Source organism: Mytilus galloprovincialis, chromosome 9 (genome assembly GCF_965363235.1).
Source record: "Mytilus galloprovincialis chromosome 9, xbMytGall1.hap1.1, whole genome shotgun sequence".
NCBI classification, from domain to species: Eukaryota; Metazoa; Mollusca; class Bivalvia; order Mytilida; family Mytilidae; genus Mytilus; species Mytilus galloprovincialis.
Genome location: NC_134846.1, coordinates 94313442 through 94334948, shown reverse-complemented (window position 1 = coordinate 94334948; position 21507 = coordinate 94313442). Strand labels below are relative to the sequence as shown.

General features: G+C 33.1%; 2 protein-coding genes across 4 annotated transcripts in view; both read left to right on the top strand.

Moving 5' to 3' along the window:
• Positions 1–21507, top strand: part of LOC143046419 (serine/threonine-protein kinase SMG1-like) — a 141516-nt gene that overhangs the window by 88118 nt on the left and 31891 nt on the right. For all 3 annotated transcript variants that reach the window (XR_012969160.1, XR_012969159.1, XM_076219583.1), the window contains exons 49-51: positions 16696–16970; positions 17986–18159; positions 18914–19013. Coding sequence is in view for 1 of the 3 variants with exons in the window: in XM_076219583.1 (XP_076075698.1) it covers positions 16696–16970; positions 17986–18159; positions 18914–19013 (549 nt within the window). In the remaining 2 variants the exon portion in view is untranslated. The remainder of the gene's footprint in view (positions 1–16695; positions 16971–17985; positions 18160–18913; positions 19014–21507) is intronic.
• On the top strand, positions 4197–6937 carry LOC143046416 (adenosine receptor A1-like). Its single transcript, XM_076219576.1, has one exon. The coding sequence runs from the start codon at positions 4279–4281 to the stop codon at positions 5284–5286; it is 1008 nt and encodes a 335-aa protein (XP_076075691.1). The 5' UTR covers positions 4197–4278; the 3' UTR covers positions 5287–6937.

Genomic DNA, 21507 nt, shown 5'->3' with positions numbered 1-21507 from the left:
ACCCCCTTACGTCATTCAAATTTAATATGATTGCTATTTTCAATTATTTAGGCAATCGAGTTGAGATGAACACTGATAATCTTTTTATCGCTATTTTACCTATGAGGACATTGTCAATTTCATGTCAATTTCGTTAGCATGCTTAGTTTCTAGCAATAATTTTCCATCTCAAGCGAGTAGCATGATATGAAAATTATCACAAAAAAAGATCAAAGGAAAAATGCACAAAATAGCGATAATAATAATAATTCTTGTCTTTTTGTTTGGCCTTTTGTAGTCTATTTACACTAGCTTGGTTAAACAACTGGTAGTAAGCTTGATATATATATATATATATTTATATGATTTACAGTTTCAAATTTTAAATAAGTGTAGGCATGTTGTTGAAATTACCTTTGAATATATAGATCAATGATGTAACAGAAATAGCGTTTTCCAAGAAATGTATGAAGACTGAGGGTAATTAAGTTGTTAAGGTTGATAGGGAACGGTGGTTTCAGTTGTCATACATAGTTAATTACGTTTAATGATTGGATACTATCGTGTGACATATATGGCAGATTGGTTTGTTGCCTCAGAGTTGTATAACATAAAATGGGTAAAGGCTATTATTCTGTTTATGTGTCTATTTATAAAACTCTTGTCAATACCGTGCCATTCACTGATATCTTACTAAGGAGGATATCACTCTTAATTCACCAACAGCATTCAAAAAATTTTAAAATTTGAGCACATATACACCTTAAGCTAAAGATGACCATTTATTAACCAACACCAAAAATAAAACTCTGTACATATAATGCCACGAAAAACAATATATCATTTGACATCAGAAATCAAACTTGTAACATAAAACCACAATAAGCTCAAAATAAACTTTAATTAACCAGCGCCATCAGATATAAGAATAATAGCTTCAAAAACAAAGCTTGGATTACATTTACTGGGATGTACTTTTATTTGTGGGTTCTTAAATTTATGAATTTTAGTTTTCTGAACAAAAAAGTGAAGAATTTGAAGCCATCACTCAGAAACGAAGATTATTGAAAATAGTTATATGTTGTTTAATTATGATTTGTTGAACATTGCAAAGTAAGGGCCTAAGGTGTGATCATTTTCACTTTCTGAAATTAACTGAATCATCTTATAATGCTTAAAAATTGTACCACCAAAATTTTGCATAGGATTGGCCCAAAGTTTAGTATTTTTTAATAGAATAAATAGTGTGGACCAGCAGACTTTCTTCAAGGACCACCAGGGGAAAAAAGATTTCGCGAACTTTGCACACATAATCAGCAATGGCTTTGCTGTCAAGCCAATTGGCATGTCATTCATGCCAAAACAAAACATTTCCTTATTGCAAATAATACGGCTGGAATAAATAGTAAAAAACAAATGAGACTTTCAATAATAACTTAAAAACATAGTTTTTGTTGAGCCTGCGACTTTTGTCCCCGAAAGCTTGACATAGGGATAGTTATCCAGTGGGTACTGCGGCGGCGGTGTTAGTTAACTTCTTAAAAGCTTTATATTTTAGAAGGTGGAAGACCAGGATGCTTTATACTTTGTATATAGATGCCTCATGTTACGAAGTTTCTGTCAGTTACATGTCCAATGGCCTTGACTTCATTTTCATGGTTCAGTGACTACTTGAAAAAAAGTTAAGATTTTTTTGTAATGTTAAATTCTCTCTTATTATAAGCAATAGGATAACTATATTTGATATGTGCGTACCTTGCAAGGTCCTAATGCCCGTCAGACAGTTTTCAATTGACCTCGACCTTATTTCATGGATCAGTGAACAAGGTTAAGTTTTGGTGGTCAAGTCCATATCTCAGATAATATAAGCAATAGGTCTAGTATATTCAGTGTATGGAAGGACTGTGAGGTGCACATGTCCAATTGGCAGGTGTCATCTGACCTTGACCTCATTTTCATGGTTCAGTGGTTATAGTTAAGTTTTTGTGTTTTGGTCTGTTTTTCTTATACTTTATGCAATAGGTCTACTATATTTGGTGTATGGAATGATTGTAAGGTGTACATGTTTAGCTGGCAGGTGTCATCTGACCTTGATCTCATTTTCATGGTTCAGTGGTCAAAGTTAAGTTTTTGAGTTTTGGTCTTTTTTTCTAATACTATATGCAATATGTCAACTATATTTGGTGTATGGAAATATTTTATGATCTATATGTCAGTCACACAGGTTTTATTTGACCTTGACCTCATTTTCACGGTTCATTGCTCAGTGTTAACTTTTTGTGTTTTGGTCTGAATTTATAAGCAATGGATCAACTATATTTGTTGTATGGAAGAAATGTTAGCTGTACATGTCTGCTTGGCATGGTTCATCTGACCTTGACCTCATTTTCATGGTTTATTGGTCAATGTTTAGTTTTCTTGGTTAATGTTAAGTTTGTGTGCATGACAGTTGTAATTAAGCTTTATATTTAGGACTATCAACATAATATCAATAATTAGTAAAGAAGGCGAGACATTTCAGCGTGTGCACACTTGTTTATGCACAGTGACCATATTCATCCAAAAGTAGTCTTCATTACCATGATGAAAGCATATACATTTAACAGTTTTGAAAAATTAACTTTTCATTAAAATGTTCTATTATGAATTGACCTGATCATTAAACCTAAAACTAATTAGCATGATGTATACTATACATATGCTCATGTAAAGTACCTGGCTAAAAGTATTTGTCACCTGCATTTTTTTGCTATATATTAGCATATTATTCTTTTGTAATAAAAAATCATAACATCTGATAAAATTTGTAGATTTAGCTATCAAAGTCCTTATATTTGTATAAAGTAACATTCGTTTATAGTGGAAAATTGTTTTAACATTAAATAAGCTACAATTAAGAATTGCTTTCTAGTCCCTCTCTGTGATTACCATTAGATAACTCTAGTTCATTTCCCAATCAATCTATCATCAAGGGAAGATAATTACTTCAAACAAACAAATGGAAGTTTTTAACGACCTTGACTGGCTATACAGCCCTTTCACGGTCGGCCCTGGCTTGCGCCTCTTTGGGCATTAAATAATTTAATTTTTTACCATCTGGTAATTGACATAATTTAGAATGATAAATAAAGTTAAATAAAAAATTAAAAAGAGCAAAAATTTTAAAAAAAATAAATGAATAAATAAATTTATGAATAAGTGAATAAATAAATAAAATAAAGGATATAAAGATAAATATAATAAAATGATATAAAAATAATTTTGTTTTAAAATAAAAAATAAAAATAATTTTGTTTTAAAATAAAAAATAAAAATAAAAAAATTAATAATGATAATTAATAAACAGGGTGCCACCAGAAGTAGGAACAGGAGGAAAGCTAGGTCAAGCAAACAGCAGTGAACAGGCAACAACGTTGTGCTGGTACACCAGCAGCCAAGTAAAGAGCGGATAATTTTGATATGCCAAATTGTGTATGTGATTTATATGCCAAATATTTTGTATAAACCGAAATAAGCCTAAATTTGTGTATGTGAGTTTTGCAAAAATAATTAGTGAGATGTTTTGTATGTACTAAAAAAAGAAAAGTAACAGCATTAAAGTGCTATGATGAGAAAATGAAATGTTTGTCAAATTCTATACTAAACTCGTAAGATTTATTTCATTTAAAAAAGTGGTTTTATTAATTTTTCACTTTTGATAGATATCAGTAATTATATGAAGACTGAATAAAACTGATTGAAAAGTAATGAGGTAACGGTGATCTTTGTTACGGTGATCTTAGTTACCTGTTGTAAGATGATTATTGGTAATATAAATACTCTGTCTGCTATACAACAGTTAGTTGTCACAAATACGAATTGGAAAATAGGTAAAAAAAATATTCTCAACAAATATGGATAAATACAATGCTGAAATGTTAGAGCTCTTAATAAAGGGAAATAAAAAACTTTGAAGCTGAATATATTCTTCATTCAAAAAGGAAACGTACATAGATGCAGAGTTTGGAAGATAATTTATTATTCATTGTTAACAATTTCAACTGTTTGATAGAATTTTAAAAAGTGGACCAAGAGCACTTTTTAAGTTGAAAACTCTGTTATGTGAACATCAAACAATGTTCAATACAAAATGTAAGATGATGTCAGCATTAGTAAAGGACATAGTGAAAACAAAACTTACATTTTCTACTTTTTATATTTGAACTTTAAAACTTGATTTGTACCTAGAATCTTTGGATACTTGTTTAAAACAGTTTTGAAATTTCTATTAAAAATAAAGTAAGAATTTTATCTACAATCATGACAAACTCAACGGATACTAATATATCAACATTTGAAATCGCGATTGTGACTTTCCAAGTTCTGATTATGTTTTTTATTGTGACTGGCAATGTTTTAGTGTTGTGTGCCTTCAAACGATTCCACCACTTACAGACATGTACAGGGAGATTCATTGCTAACTTGGCCATAGCAGATCTCTGTCTGGGAATAACTTTACCATTCCAGATCTCCTTCTTCTTTTATCCACAGTTAAACTTTATTGTTGAGTCATGTTTGTTGAGATTTGAGCTGATCATCTTCACCAGCACATCATCATTGTTGTCGCTATTTTTCACCGTTGTCGATCGTTACATTGCTGTATTATATCCGTTACGATATCATGTGATTATGTCAGAGAAAGTGGCCAACATCTTAATCTGTATTGTCTGGATATATGCTGCCACTCTAGCCATTATACCATTACTGGGCTACAATACATTTAAATCAGGGATGTTTTGTGCTTATGAACTGGTGATGGCCACATCATACCGACTATTAGTGGCCTTACATTTCATTGTTCTGCCAGTCATCATGTTCCTAATCTATTGTCGAGTGTTCTTTGTTGCCTGGTCACACAAGAAGAAAATCATGTCAGAACAATGTTTTAACACTAGTATTCATGTCCGCATACAGAAAGAGATGAAAATGGTGATGATCATGGCTGTCGTCATGTTAGGGTTCTCATTGTGTTGGTTACCATTTGCTGTCATACAGATTATACAGGCATTAGAATTCAGCATCAATCGAGCGTTTATCTCTAACTTTCTCGTATTTCTAGGACTCCTGAATTCTGTTATTAACCCATTCATCTATGTATGGAAAAATAAACAGTATAAAGAGGCATTCAGGAAGATAATCTGTTTATGTCAGAAGTTTGAGACTGGATGGGACATGAACTCTGTGTCGCTTCACAACTCAGCACCAAACACTCAGGTCGTTCAGGTTATACCATTACCAGATATCACAACTCAGAATGGCTCTGGTTGACAATTAATTACAAACAAAAAGATTGTCTTCTATTGCTCAATTTGTTTACAACCAGACCTTTGTTGTTGTAACCAGTAATGATTTCATAGATTTCAATGCAATTTTGTATGTTTCTAAAGCACATATAGAACTGCCTTTTAATTTTGAAGAAAAAAATTTAATACTGTTTATTACTTAAAAAAAATTGTAATTATTGAAGTATGAAAGTCTTAAAACATCTTAAATTGCAACTTATGGTCTAGGTTTTTCCTTAAATTTAATTTTAAAAAAATATGTATGAATATGATTTGTTTTTCATTTAAATGAACAAATTCTTATTATATAATTGTGATTGAAATGTTGTCTTATTATTTAAAACCTTCACAGGATAACAAACATCACTTTTTCATGTGTTCTTAATGTTGAATATATGAGCCAGTCCATGCGAAAAGGTACAAAAACGAAAAATTTACGAAATTCTAAAAAGTGTGCATAATTATTGGTAGTAGACTTGTGATTTATAAAACACATTTACTCTCCCTCATATCATCAAGCTGTGAGCTACACGTACCTGCGAGTGTTGAGACCCCCCCCCCCCCCCCCCCTTTAGTTTTATCAAGATTTTTAGTGAATTATTTCATATATTTCAATCATTTTCAAAGTACAGTTTAAATGGCTTGATTTGCCAATTGATAATGTTAACCCCGATAGCAGTGGGGATAAGGCTCTCGCTTACGATGTGGATATCAATGCAATCAAACCGGGCAACGGTTTGAATCCCGTGCAACTAAGGTTGATTTATATAATATTAAATAACTTAACTTAACTTAAATTTCAATTTCTAAAACACAAGTTGTCATAGTTTTTGTATTTTCCCTCATGTTTTAATGTTGTCTTACTTTCTTTAAACCTGTAGAACTGACGGAAATTATTGACTTTTGTCTCTGTAGTGTCATAAAATTTTATAGTTTCTGGTCGGTATAGCATTAGTCCGGGGAACAAATGATTTTACACTTGCTCAAATACCAAAAATTCAGCTATTTCTACGTCTTTTTCGGTTTTAGTTGACAATCTTATGAATGTTTACATTAATGTAATTTTTTTTCGGATAAAATTGTTTTTCAAAAATACTATAACAAACTTTGATAATGTGTCCTGTAAAGTTTACCAAAAGGACTTTTTGTACCTTTTCGCATGGACTGGCTCATATATGATGACACATCAATGAAATTTCAGAAGCAACAACATATCATCTTTATAGAAAATTCATTGGACAGGTTTTATCTCAAATCTCAACTGAAAATAAATGTAAAGTTTGAAAATATAATGTGCAACTGCCAACAAGTTTGAAAATATGTTATATGATGGAAAAAGTTTTAAAAAAATATAAAAGTGCCTTTATTTTTTGTAACTTGTTCCTCTGTAAAATGTGTACTCTCTTTCTGTGTAAAAAGTGCACTCTCTTTCTGTGTATTGTGTCCAGTGTAAAATGTGTCCTCTCTTTCTGTGTATTTTGTCATGTGTGAAAAGAGCCCTGTCTTTGTTTTCCTTGAATCTTTGTGAAATATGTCCTTCCTTTCTGTGTATAGTGTCCTGTAAAATTTTGCCTTTTTTCTGTGTATAGTTTCCTGTAAAATTTTGCCCTTTTTCTGTGTATAGTTTCCTGTAAAATTTTGCCCTTTCCTGTGTATAGTTTCCTGTAAAATTTTGCCCTTTTTCTGTGTATAGTTTCCTGTAAAATTTTGCCCTTTTTCTGTGTAATGTTTCCTGTAAAATTTTGCCTTTTTTCTGTGTATAGTGTCCTGTAAAATTTTGCCTTTTTTCTGTGTATAGTTTCCTGTAAAATTTTGCCCTTTTTCTGTGTATAGTGTCCTGTACATGTGTGAAAAGTGCCTTCTTTTTCTTTTTATTGTGTCATCTTTGAAACATGTCCTCTCTTTTTCTTTTTATTGTGTCTTTTAAGAAATGTGTCCTCTATTTTTCTTTTCATTGTGTCCTTCAGGAAATGTGTCTTCTCTTTTTCTTTTTATTGTGTCCTTTAAGAAATGTGTCCTCTCTTTTTCTTTTTATTGTGTCCTTTAAGAAATGTGTCCTCTTTTTCTTTTTATTGTGTCCTTTAAGAAATGTGTCCTCTCTTTTTCTTTTTATTGTGTCCTTAAAGAAATGTGTCCTCTCTTTTTCTTTTTATTGTGTCCTTTAAGAAATGTGTCCTCTCTTTTTCTTTTTATTGTGTCTTTTAAGAAATGTGTCCTCTATTTTTCTTTTGATTGTGTCCTTTAAGAAATGTGTCCTCTCTTTTTCTTTTTATTGAGTTCTTTAAGAAATGTGTCCTCTCTTTTTCTTTTTATTGTGTCCTTTGAGAAATGTGTCCTCTCTTTTTCTTTTTATTGTGTCTTTTAAGAAATGTGTCCTCTCTTTTTCTTTTTATTGTGTCCTTTAAGAAATGTGTCCTCTCTTTTTCTTTTCATTGTGTCCTTTAAGAAATGTGTCCTCTCTTTTTCTTTTTATTGTGTCCTTTAAGAAATGTCAGCAGTCCTCTCTTTTTCTTTTTATTGTGTGTTTTAAGAAATGTGTCCTCTCTTTCTCTTTTTATTGTGTCCTTTAAGAAATGTGTCCTCTCTTTTTCTTTTTATTGTGTCCTTTAAGAAATGTCAGCAGTCCTCTCTTTTTCTTTTTATTGTGTCTTTTAAGAAATGTGTCCTCTCTTTTTCTGGGTATGGTACTCTGTATGAAACATGTCTTCTCTTTCTATGCATGGTGTCTTGTCTTAATGTTCTGTTCTGTTTTGTGTTATGTATCCTGCAAGATATAATGCACTAAGACTGTATCTGGAAATTGTTTCCTGTCTGGATTTTTATATATTGTATTCTCCATGGATTAAGCCTTTGTTTTTTCCCTTTTAACAACAACTTTATTTCACTAGAGATTTGAATTATACATGTAAAAAAGATATTGTATGACATAAAATAATTGTTTTCCAGAATCTTCATCTTCAATAAACATTTAATGTTGACATATCCTGCATTTGTATACCTTACCTGATGCTCAACTTGTTTTATTTATTTATTTATTTTTGTAATTGTAAATCTTGATTTTTAATAAAAATGATATATATTGTTAGTTATTGATGATTTACCAGCACTATAGTAATTATGGGATAGGAGCATAGGAGACAAGAATCTCATCAAATACAAAGAAATAAGTCATAAATCAAAGCTACAAGCTTTTACTATTATTGTTCTTTATCTGAAATGTTTCAAACCAGTGACTTACAACTCTCTCCAGGAAAACATGTGATAGAAATTAGCTCACCTGGTTCAAAGGTTTGGAGTCAGGCTTTCTCCAGGAAAGCATGTGATAGAAATTAGCTCACCTGGTCCAAAGGTCTAAAGTCATATTTTCTCCAGGAAAGCATGTGATAAAAATTAGCTCACCTGGTCCAAAGGTCTGAAGTCAGGTTCTCTCCAGGAAAGCATGTGATAGAAATTAGCTCACCTGGTCCAAAGGTCTGGAGTCAGGTTTTCTCCAGGAAAGCTTGTGAAGAAATTAGCTCGCCTGGTCTGAAGGTCTGGAGTCAGGTTCTCTCCAGGAAAGCTTGTGAAGAAATTAGCTCGCCTGGTCCAAAGGTCTGGAGTCAGGTTCTCTCCAGGAAAGCTTGTGATAAGAAATAGTTCACCTGGTCCAAAGGTCTGGAGTCATGTTTTCACCAGGCAAGCTTGTGATCAAAATTAGCTCGCCTGGTCCAAAGGTCGGAAGTAATTTTTTCACCAGGAATGCTTGTAATCGAAATTAGCTCACCTGGTTCAAAGGTCTGGAGTCAGGTTTCCTCCAGGATAGCTTGTGAAGAAATTAGCTCGCCTGGTCCAAAGGTCTGGAGTCAGGTTCTCTCCAGGAAAGCTTGTGATAGGAATTAGTTCACCTGGTCCAAAGGTCTGGAGTCAGGTTTTCTCCAGGAAAGCTTGTGATCAAAATTAGCTCGCCTGGTCCAAAGGTCTTAAGTAAGTTTTTCACCAGGAAAGCTTGTGATCAAAATTAGCTCACCTGGTTCAAAGGTTAGAAGTCAGGTTTTCTCTTCACATAGTGTTTATTGTCCATAATTGAATAGATCATATGAGTAAGATAAGAAAAAAAACGACTAAAATTGGGTTTAAATTAAAATATTGTTTGTTTGCCCTTTACCGACCGACCCTATAAATTTGTTCCGCCTGAAAATCTTTTATTTGTATTTACCTGCAAGATTTTAATTTATTTTGTTTTTCCGTTCCTACAAATAATCTTATATGTGTATTTCCCGCTCAAAACTTTTTTACCGGAATCCTCGGGTTTTATCTTTCCCGGATAAGGTCTAGTCCGTTTGGTATCACGTGAGCGTTTGACATGAACACTTGCATTTAGAGTTTCAAAGCATTTGTTTGAAATCATGATATGACGAACGTTTGTGTCTTTATACTTGAAGAGTAGGGTTCATTAAAAAAAGTTCGTCCAATACAAAATTATCAACGTGTGCACAAACTATTTTGTAAACGGACGTTGTTTCCTATGTAGGAATGGCCTTTGGTGATCGGTGGATCAGGATGATTATGTTAACGATGCCTTCAACAAGCTTTGATATATTATTTATATCTGACATGAACCAAAGGTCTGTAAAGTGGAGAATATTTGGCAGTAAAATCGCCAAGTTTTTCCATACAGATCATTTATAAATGCGATGAAAAATACGTGACAATTGAGTTTCAAGTCTTGTATCATTTTTATTGGAAACCCAGGCACACACGAACATTTAAACACTCTAGGGACTGTCTCTACTAGTAATGTATGTCTGCCCGGGCATATTTTACCAGGACAAAGTTATCTCTAACAGAAAACCTTTAGGTCGAGGTAAGCGTACAATGAACGTAGGACAGAATATTAGTGTAAGTTAAAACTCTTAAAAGTTCCAGGCATATTAATGTTGAAAATATGCCGCACAGCCCTATATTTTGATATTTGAAAACAAAATAGTAGTGCATATGAATTAATTTCACATTCAACATGATATGTTTTTTTCAAAACTTCCTGGGACCTTATACTAGTCTAAAAGTCCCAGAAATTTATTAGCAAAAACATACTTAAACAAAAGCAATACAGACAAAAATGACGTCATGCAGATTATGTATCTATAAAATAAAATGTTATACCTACCTGCCTACCCATGACAAAAAATGTACCGACCTCAGTTATTTTTTGGGAAAGAAAAATAAAATATTTTACCTACCTACCTACTCTGTTTCAAAACATAGGGTCGGAAAAGGGCAAACAAACAATATTTTAATTTAGGCCTTGTATAAAAATTGGACAAAACAAATCAATAATAAAATTGAAAAATGGTGTGAAGGATGAATTGCCTCTAAACTGTAAATTGAACAAAATGAACCACCTGTTCCTGCTAATTCAGGTGCCCTAGATGGTCAGCAGACTTTAGGAGGTTAAACAAAAATCTATATGCAGTTTTATGGACAATGTGACTGAACTTAACCATTTGTGCTGATTTTGAGAGCAAAGGACTATAAGTCTAAAAAAATAAAGTTGTAAAACTATGGAAACATTAAATGTATGCAAAGAACCAAATTTTAGGAGAAGTGATTGTGTGAAAAAAGGATTTTTTACCTTAAGAATGCCCCATAGTTTTCAGGGTGTGCTAAAGTACAAAAAAAAAAAAAAAAACCTTGTACCCTGAAAATTTAACCATATTTGTGAAAATATCTCAAATTCAAAATGAGCTATCAAACATATCTATGAAGTTTACATGATGGGCACAGGAATTAAAGTAAAAGTTACAATAACTGCCAACTTACTCATCTGTTACACTGTCAGTAAAGTCAATGGTATAATCAGGCTTGATGCTACTGGATAAAAAAGATGGTTTTCGTCTTATAATTTAACCATTGACACCTGTAAGTCCTATTACACATTTATATAATTGACTATTAAATGCTTAAAACCAATCTTGTGAACAAAAGGCTGCAAAGCTACAACTTGCATTTTTTGAAGAAAACAGATTTCCATACAGATATATATGTATCATCAGTACTTATTATTGGGATTCTCACCTAGTACCGTTATTTGCAATCATAAAAACCTGGTAATTATTTCTGAAACTATAGTACTTTAGGTTTGAATTAGATTTTTGGTCATTGCCTGAAGATATTTAGTTTTTCCTGATGTTTACTGCTGTGATGGTTTGTGTGGGTGATTGTTGATCTGAGATAATGTAGATAATAATGGTCAGATGTCTAGAGGCTATACACATTTACTATTACAAGCAATGTTAGTACAATTAATATCTATTTATTATTTAAATATTCATACAATTGTTTGATGTGATCAATTCAACTTAAAAGTTCCTGAAATGGATATGTCATTGATACGTGTGATTGTTCACATCTTCTGTCATTTGTTCATAACTGACCGTTGTTTTATTGATAATGATAGCACTGAACTGTAATTGTTTACATCCTAATGGATAGTTGTCTTATTTTGCAATTAACCACATCACTTCTTCTTTATTCTATGTAAACACTGAACTTGATGATAAAATATTTAATATCAGAATGAGCTCCATATGGCATAAACTCTCACTTGATTTTAGTGTTTATTTTGTAGAATGGAGTGCCATATATTAAAATGTAACCATCAGATGATTTTTGTCGAGCCTTCGACTTTAGTCGAAAAAGCGAGACTAAGCGATCCTACATTCCGTCGTCGTCGGCGTCGTCGGCGGCGTCAACAAATATTCACTCTGTGGTTAAAGTTTTTGAAATTTTAATAACTTTCTTAAACTATACTGAATTTCTACCAAACTTGGACAGAAGCTTGTTTATGATCATAAGAAAGTATCCAGAAGTAAATTTTGTAAAAATAAAATTCCATTTTTTCCGTATTTTACTTATAAATGGACTTAGTTTTTCTGCGAGGAAACATTACATTCACTCTGTGGTTAAAGTTTTTTAAATTTTAATAATTTTCATAAACTATCCTTGATATGTACCAAACTAGGACAGAAGCTTGTTTATGATCATAAGATAGTAACAAGAAGAAAATGTTGTGAAAATAAATTTCCACTTTTCCGTATTTTACTTATAAATGGACTTAGTTTTTCTGCGAGGAAACATTACATTCACTCTGTGGTTAAAGTTTTTAAAATTTTAATAACTTTCATAAACTATCAAGGATTTGTACCAAACTTGGACAGAAGCTTGTTTATGATCATAAGATAGTATCAAGAAGAAAATTTTGTAAAAATAAATTTCCACTTTTCCGTATTTTACTTATAAATGGACTTAGTTTTTTTGCCAGAAACAAAACATTCACTCTGTGGTTTAAGTTTTTAAAATTTTTATAATGTTCTTAAACTATCATGGATTTTTACCAAACTTAGACAAAAGCTTATTTCTGATCATAAGATATTATTCAGAAGTAAATTTTGTAAAAAAAAAAAATCACTTTTTCCGTATTTTACTTATAAATGGACTTAGTTTTTCTTCCAGTTAACATTACATACAGTCTGCAGTTAAAGTTTATAAAACATTTATTAGATTCATAAATTATCCTGGATTTTTTTTACCAAACTTGGAAGTTTCTTTCAATCAAAAGACAGTATCGTGAGGGAAATTTTTATTGATGTTTTTCCTCATTTTTGTTGAGTCTGCGATTAACAGAAAAAGTAGGCGAGACACCGGGTTCCGTGGAACCCTTACGAATTTTTTAATAAAAGTAAAAATGTGTCTAACCCTGAAGTTCAACTTAAAGGTCAAATGATAGATCAAATTAAAAATATTTCTTATGTTGTACTGTTATACCACTGGTTAGGGGAATGGTTGGGATCCAGCTATCATGTTTAAATATGCCACATTATTTATGTATGTGCCTGTCCCAAGTTAGGAGCCTGTAATTCAGTTGTTGTTTGTTGATGTGTAAAATATTTGTTTTTGTTAATTTTTGACATAAATAATGCCATTAGTTTTCTCATTTGAATTGTTTTACATTATCATTTTGGTGCCTTTTATAACTGACAATGCGGTATGGGCTTTGCTCATTGTTGAAGGCCATACAGTGACCTATAGTTGTTAATTTCTGTGTCATTTTGGTCTCTTGTGGAGAGTTGTCTCATTGACAATCATACCACATTTTCTTCTTTTTTCATATTGAATAGCTAAAACATCTGTATTAGGACTTAATTTTAAAGGAAATCGGTTAAACTTCTTGAGAAATGCACTGCTATTGAATTATTGTCTTCCCATAGTCTAATTTACATAGGCAGTGACCTTAAGGATGTTCGCTTGTCATGTTTTGGAATTTTTGTCTGATTTTGGAAAACCTCTGGTCATATCCATTTGAATGCATTAAAAAATTTTGCCCATTGATCAGAATTTTTCTTTTTTCTTTCCATAAATCTTTTGCATGTATAATTATAAACCATTTGTAAAAGTCTTATAATATCTTATTTATTTTTTAATAGTCTTTGAGAACTTTAACATGTCAATGATGAAGCTATGAAAAATCAAGAGAGAACATTTTCCCACTAAAATTACAATGGCTAATATCTCGAAAAACAATCATATTAACCCCTATATATTTTTTGCTTTTTTGATTCCTTAATTTTTTTCCTATCAATATATACTAGTTTTATATTATTTATTTAATTTGAAACTGTGTAGCGAACATCCTTAAGGGCTATACCTCTCTTAGAGCCACAACAACTGTACAGCACAATCGCTTAGGATCCATCATCCAAGATTGCCACCAACTGGGGACTTAGTTTAGCATAGGACCATAAGGGAAATACATACAAATGTCTTCTTTTAGAGAACCACTGAATGGAATGAAACCAAACATGGCATAAATGGTCATTATGAGGTGCTGATGAAATGTTGCTTCTTTTTTGTGGATTTACTGTTCAAGATGGCCACCAGGATTTTTTTTATTAAATTGTTGGGCAAATATTAAAGCATGTTGGCCTGCATCATTATTTGGGTATCTGTTATGAATTTTATCTATTGTCACATGATTTCCAAAAGCAAAGTAGATTTAGGTGAGCGACACAGGCACTTGAGAGCCTCTAGTTGTATTAATAATGCATTTATGTATGTTGTATAAGTACTGTCCAAAAACATCCTATTATGTGTATATTGGGACTGCTAAGGAGGATCATAGCACTTTAATAAAATAACCCTCCTTACTCATAGCAACTATTTTGAGGTCTGTAGGTTTGTTTTTTACCATAACCTTTCTCTAATTGCAGTCCACATTTCCTGCCTTTCAACCCATCTGGCTTACTATGCACATTTTTGCACCTTTTATAGCTTGCTGTTTGTTCAGTGTGAGCCAAGGCTCCTTGTTGAAGACTGTACTTTGACCTATAATGGTTTACTTTTTTTACATTTTGACTTGGATGGAGAGTTCACTCATACCACATCTTCTTATATCTACTAACAACTTATTAACTGTTAATTTGTTCATGTCCTGAATAAAAGAAATCTTTTTTTACTGGACATTAAGAAATCAACAGGGCTTTTAAGTAATAAAACATTTTTGAGTTGGTGTGTTATAAAAATGGTCAAGACATGTAAATGCATCCAGATGAAGGCTACTTGGTGGGAAACAATGTCTTCTCGCTTTATTTTTCGATTTTCAGTTTTGTTGGGGGTTTGTGTTGTTCAATCTTTAGTGTTCTATGTTGTGTTTTGTGTACTGTTGGTCTTTTTCTTTCATCCTTGGCACTGTCAGTCTATTTCATCCTTGGCACTGTCAGTCTATTTCATCCTTGGCACGGTCAGTCTATTTCATCCATGGCACGGTCAGTCTATTTCATCCTTGGCACGGTCAGTCTATTTCATCCTTGGCACTGTCAGTCTATTTCATCCTTGGCACTGTCAGTCTATTTCATCCTTGGCACTGTCAGTCTATTTCATCCTTGGCACTGTCAGTCTATTTCATCCATGGCACGGTCAGTCTATTTCATCCTTGGCACTGTCAGTCTATTTCATCCTTGGCACTGTCAGTCTATTTCACCCTTGGCACTGTCAGTCTATTTCATCCTTGGCACTGTCAGTCTATTTCATCCATGGCACTGTCAGTCTATTTCATCCTTGGCAGTCTATTTCATCCATGGCACTGTCAGTCTATTTCATCCTTGGCACTGTCAGTCTATTTCATCCATGGCGCTGTCAGTCTATTTCATCCTTGGCGCTGTCAGTCTATTTCATCCTTGGCGCTGTCAGTCTATTTCATCCTTGGCACTGTCAGTCCATTTCATCCATGGCACTGTCAGTCTATTTCATCCTTGGCACTGTCAGTCTATTTCATCCTTGGCACTGTCAGTCTATTTCATCCTTGGCACTGTCAGTCTATTTCATCCTTGGCACTGTCAGTCTATTTCATCCATGGCACGGTCAGTCTATTTCATCCTTGGCGCTGTCAGTCTATTTCATCCTTGGCACTGTCAGTCTATTTCATCCTTGGCACTGTCAGTCTATTTCATCCTTGGCACTGTCAGTCTATTTCATCCTTGGCACTGTCAGTCTATTTCATCCATGGCACTGTCAGTCTATTTCATCCTTGGCAATCTATTTCATCCATGGCACTGTCAGTCTATTTCATCCTTGGCACTGTCAGTCTATTTCATCCATGGCGCTGTCAGTCTATTTCATCCTTGGCGCTGTCAGTCTATTTCATCCTTGGCACTGTCAGTCTATTTCATCCTTGGCGCTGTCAGTCTATTTCATCCATGGCACTGTCAGTCTATTTCATCCTTGGCACTGTCAGTCTATTTCATCCTTGGCACTGTCAGTCTATTTCATCCTTGGCACTGTCAGTCTATTTCATCCATGGCACTGTCAGTCTATTTCATCCTTGGCAATCTATTTCATCCATGGCACTGTCAGTCTATTTCATCCTTGGCACTGTCAGTCTATTTCATCCATGGCGCTGTCAGTCTATTTCATCCTTGGCGCTGTCAGTCTATTTCATCCTTGGCACTGTCAGTCTATTTCATCCTTGGCGCTGTCAGTCTATTTCATCCATGGCACTGTCAGTCTATTTCATCCTTGGCACTGTCAGTCTATTTCATCCTTGGCACTGTCAGTCTATTTCATCCTTGGCACTGTCAGTCTATTTCATCCATGGCACGGGCAGTCTATTTCATCCTTGGCACTGTCAGTCTATTTCATACTTGGCACTGTCAGTCTATCTCATCCTTGGCACTGTCAGTCTATTTCTACTTAGGAGTTTGAATGTTCCTTTTAGAATCACTATCAAACATCAAATTTGTCTATTTTTTTCAGGGAATATCAGAATTGCTAGTGAACATAAATTAATAATTTGGCTATTTTTTTCAGGGAACATTCAGAATTGCCAGCAAACATGAATTGATAATTTGTCTATTTTTTTCAGGGAACATTCAGAATTGCCAGTGAACATGTGATAAAGACAATGAGGAAAGGCAGAGAAACACTTTTGACATTACTGGAAGCTTTTGTGTATGATCCTCTTGTTGATTGGACAACTGGGAATGAGGCAGGGTACACTGGAGCCTTCTATGGTGGTGGTACAGCTGTACCCAATACAGGGGAGATAAGGCAGAGTAAACGGGACATGGAAAGGGAGATAACCATTAGCATGTTCTCAATTAGAATGGCAGAGATGAAATCAGCATGGACCAAAAACAGGTAAATCATAATATGAGGCAGCCATTACCTGTAAATGGGGACGAAGTCTGTATGAATTATTTTTTTGTAACTGAAATATTTGTTAAAAAAAAGAAACGGAAATACCGTAACGTTTCCGATTTTGGTTCTGTTGCTAGGGATTTTAGTTGTGACGTTATTTAAGTTATGACGTCATATGCAATGTAAACAAAAAACTTTATCATCAGGTAACGTTTTTCATATCAAGGAATTATTAAAAAATGAAATTGGTATTGCGTTCCTTCCTATTTTATACTAGACTGATAAATATATATTTTACTCAAAGTTTCATACAAACGAGACCGGAAAAAGGAAGTACATTGTAGATTTCTGCGCAGATCCGGAAATTCAAAAACGCGACAAAACAAAATTAAACGATTTTGAGTTCATTAGTACAATGAAAAATTCGGGAAATTTCCCCGATTTTTTTTTTCTTATTGAATTTTCTACTGTAATAGGGGACTTCGTCCCCATATTATCCTCTTGCCTTGGAGATTTTTTCAACCTCAAAGAGTTTTTCTTTCCATTTGTTATCTCACTTTGAGAAGGGATATGAATAGTTTATTCCACTACTATACTAAGTTGTTCCACTCAATTTTTTTGTCCATTAGGTAAGGGAAATGATTTATTCCACTGCTTACACTTAGTTTTTCTCTCAATTTGTTGTGTGAGGTATGGGTCTGTTTTCTGTTAGCATGTTGAATTGAAGATGCTTATTCTTTTATCCATTTTGGTGATATATCTCTTCACATATTCAGTACTTATACATACTTGGCTCTTGAATAGTTAACTTCCAGTGTTCATGGTGAAGGCATATGCAGAAAAGTGCTTCAGAGATATGCCATTTATAAAACTCATATTTACATCATATGTCCTATAAGTAACAACTGTAATACAACAAAATAATTTCTCAGTACCTATCCTATGTCAATGGTGAGGTCTGAAAACTTGTAAATATGTGAACAGAAGTCTAGAAGACTTTTTTGTTTAATTGCAGGGATGATGTATCGTCAGCTCTGCCCAAACTAAAGGAACAGATACAGAACTGGTTAGGAATAGCTGACTCTTACTATACACAACTCAATAACGTTCATAACATGAGGGACTTGAAATCACTGATTGCTGACTGTCTTACTGATCCAGAACATCAGCTTTATACACTGAAAGAAAGGTAAAATACATAGTTTGTGTGATATAAGTTGTAAAAGTCCTAGTTGTAAGTGTGGAAAATACCATGTGTATGTAAAAGTCCTAGTTGTAAGTGTGGAAAATACCATGTGTATGTAAAAGTCCTAGTGTAAGTGTGGAAAATACCATGTGTATGTAAAAGTCCTAGTTGTAAGTGTGGAAAATACCATGTGTATGTAAAAGTCCTAGTTGTAAGTGTGGGAAATACCATGTGTATGTAAAAGTCCTAGTGTAAGTGTGGAAAATACCATGTGTATGTAAAAGTCCTAGTTGTAAGTGTGGAAAATACCATGTGTATGTAAAGAGTTCTACATGCATGTAGGTAAAAAGTACATTTATATGAAATAGTTGCATTTGTAAATAAAAAAGGACCATATTCATGTAAAATTTCTGTTTGAAAGTTGAAAGTTTTAATCATAAATGTTAATATAAAAAAGAAGATGTGGTATGATTACAAATGAGACAACTATACACAAAAGACCAAAATGACACAGACATTAACAACTATAAGTTACCGTACGGCCTTCAACAATGAGCAAAGCCCATACCGCATAGTCAGCTATAATAGGCCCCGATAAGACAATGTAAAACAATTCAAACGAGAAAACTAACGGCCTTAAGTTTGGTAAATGATAAGTCCTTTGTGTATATAATAAGTTCTGTGTAAGTACCATGTGTATGTCAAAGTTCTATTTATAAAGGAAAAAGAATTTATGTTTTACATTGTTTTGATATAGGTATGAAGACTATGCTGTGGTAAAAACAACCAGAGACAGCGTACAAGAAGTTATACAGGAGAAAATTAATGAATTCAGTCACTGGCAGAAACTACATAAGGTAAGAACAAGAAGTTATACAGGAGAAAATTAATGAATTCAGTCACTGGCAGAAACTACATAAGGTAAGTACAATAAGTTATACAGGAGAAAATTAATGAATTTAGTCACTGGCAGAAACTACATAAGGTAAGTACAAGAAATTATACAGGAGAAAATTAATGAATTCAGTCACTGGCAGAAACTACATAAGGTAAGCACAAGAAATTATACAGGAGAAAATTAATGAATTCAGTCACTGGCAGAAACTACATAAGGTAAGAACAAGAAGTTATACAGGAGAAAATTAACGAATTCAGTCACTGGCAGAAACTACATAAGGTAAGTTCAAGAAGTTATACAGGAGAAAATTAATGAATTCAGTCACTGGCAGAAACTACATAAGGTAAGTACAATAAGTTATACAGGAGAAAATTAATGAATTTAGTCACTGGCAGAAACTACATAAGGTAAGTACAAGAAATTATACAGGAGAAAATTAATGAATTCAGTCACTGGCAGAAACTACATAAGGTAAGTGCAAGAAGTTATACAGGAGAAAATTAATGAATTCAGTCACTGGCAGAAACTACATAAGGTAAGTACAAGAAATTGTACAGGAGAAAATTAATGAATTCAGTCACTGGCAGAAACTACATAAGGTATAATTATGGTCCACTTCTAGAGAAGTAGGATTGTTTTAGCTGAACACATTTATTGCGAACCCTATCATAGTTTTCCTTAGATTCACCTGCAAGTTACCTGTCCATTTAAACTTTTGTAAGTTTTATTGTCCCATTGAACAAATACAACAGGTATTGTTATCTGTATAGTTTATTTGATGGGACCTTTAAATTACTTCCAAGAGAAATCTATCACTCATTGATTAATTTACCTGAGTAAAAAAAATTCTTCCAAATAAATTAAAATACACTTGTAATTGTTCAATATACCCTGGTTGTTGTTTTTTATTCTTCATTCAAAACTGAGGTTTTGTTATGTTTTCATGAAAGGATGTCAATAGTGTATTTATTAGGACAGAAATCAATATAATAGATGCCCAAGGTGTATGAATGTGTTTTTTGTTTATTTTTCAAATTCTGTAACTTATTCTCACAAATAGTTATTCATCTCAACTTATTCCTTTTATGTTGATTTCTCAGCTATGTATCTGAATAGATTAATAATTTTCTTGCTGTTTTTATGTAAGGGAAGACCAAAAAGTAACATTTGTACAATGGTTTATTTGTACCCTTATTTTATAAAATCACTGTTATTTTACTTTTGACCATACAAGAGCTGCAATATGTGATGCAGTTATAGATGGAATAACGCTTGAAAAATCTGAGAACATTTTTTGGGATACGATTGCTTTTAAGCAATCTGTAGACTTTTACCGTTGACTCAGGGCTCATTCCCTCACGTCAACCGTTTTATTCTAAACATTCAGCAACATCTCAGATTCTTATGATTGTCTTGCTTTAAAAGGTAAAAACAAGCAAAAGGATTGAACATAAACAACTTTCCTGTAATGTTCTTCTCATAATCTTCATGTTTGATTTTTCCCTTGACTTGTATGCGTGTTTTTAACAACACGGAAAATCAGAATTAAGCAGTATTTATATTTAGTGTTTTTATAAATTTAGAAACACGTCAGAGGGAATTCCCCAGTTTTGATAAATGCGAGAGTTCTTTGAATTTCGATAATTCTATTTCTGTCATATAAGAACTGAAGTGGAGTTTTCTATATTTTACCGTTATGAAACTGATACTGTACTCTCATAAAGAAATTGAGACGCATTCATCATATCATAAATTAATTCTTGTTCCAAATCGCAAGTCGGGTTTGTTTATGTATTAATGCGCATGCGTATAGTTTTCTTGATTTCAAGGGGTATCAGATTGGTTGTTCTGGATTCCCCGCTTATTAATTAATTTGAAACTCATTGGATTCTTTCTATGTCTGCCTGCTATTGAGGGTTTCATATTGTTGTTGCATAATTTAAAATCATATGCATCATTTAAATTAAAATCAATGAAGTTTTAACTATAACACCCCTTTAGCCGAAATGGAGTCTTCCATATTATCGTTTCGAGTTGTCTCCCTTTCAGAAGTATTTCCCGTCAAAATCGTCAAGAAAAAACTCGTTAGATGTCGATAAACGTCGTATTATATTAAGAACGATCTCAATTTAAACAGAGGAGTGTGTACGGAAGGATTCATGCCCACTGACTCAAAGGAAATTAATAATTAAAGAGTTAGAAATGGGGTTCCTCCGATAGCTAGAATTAATGGTGATAAGATACGAAGTGAATAGTCCGAGATTACTGGGTACAAGTCAAATCGGCACCTGGTTAAATCGGCATCTAGTCAAATCGGCACCTATTTAAAAGTCAATTCGGCATCCAATAATATTTGATATAATATATGGCCTTTTGGGACTGGGAAATGGGGTTCCTCCTAGAATTAACGATGATAAGATACGAAGTGAATAGTCCCGAGATTACTGGGTACT

Coding starts and splice junctions, on each gene's coding strand:
- LOC143046416 (XM_076219576.1), top strand. CDS start 4,279: ATGACAAACTCAACGGATACTAATATATCAACATTTGAAATCGCGATT.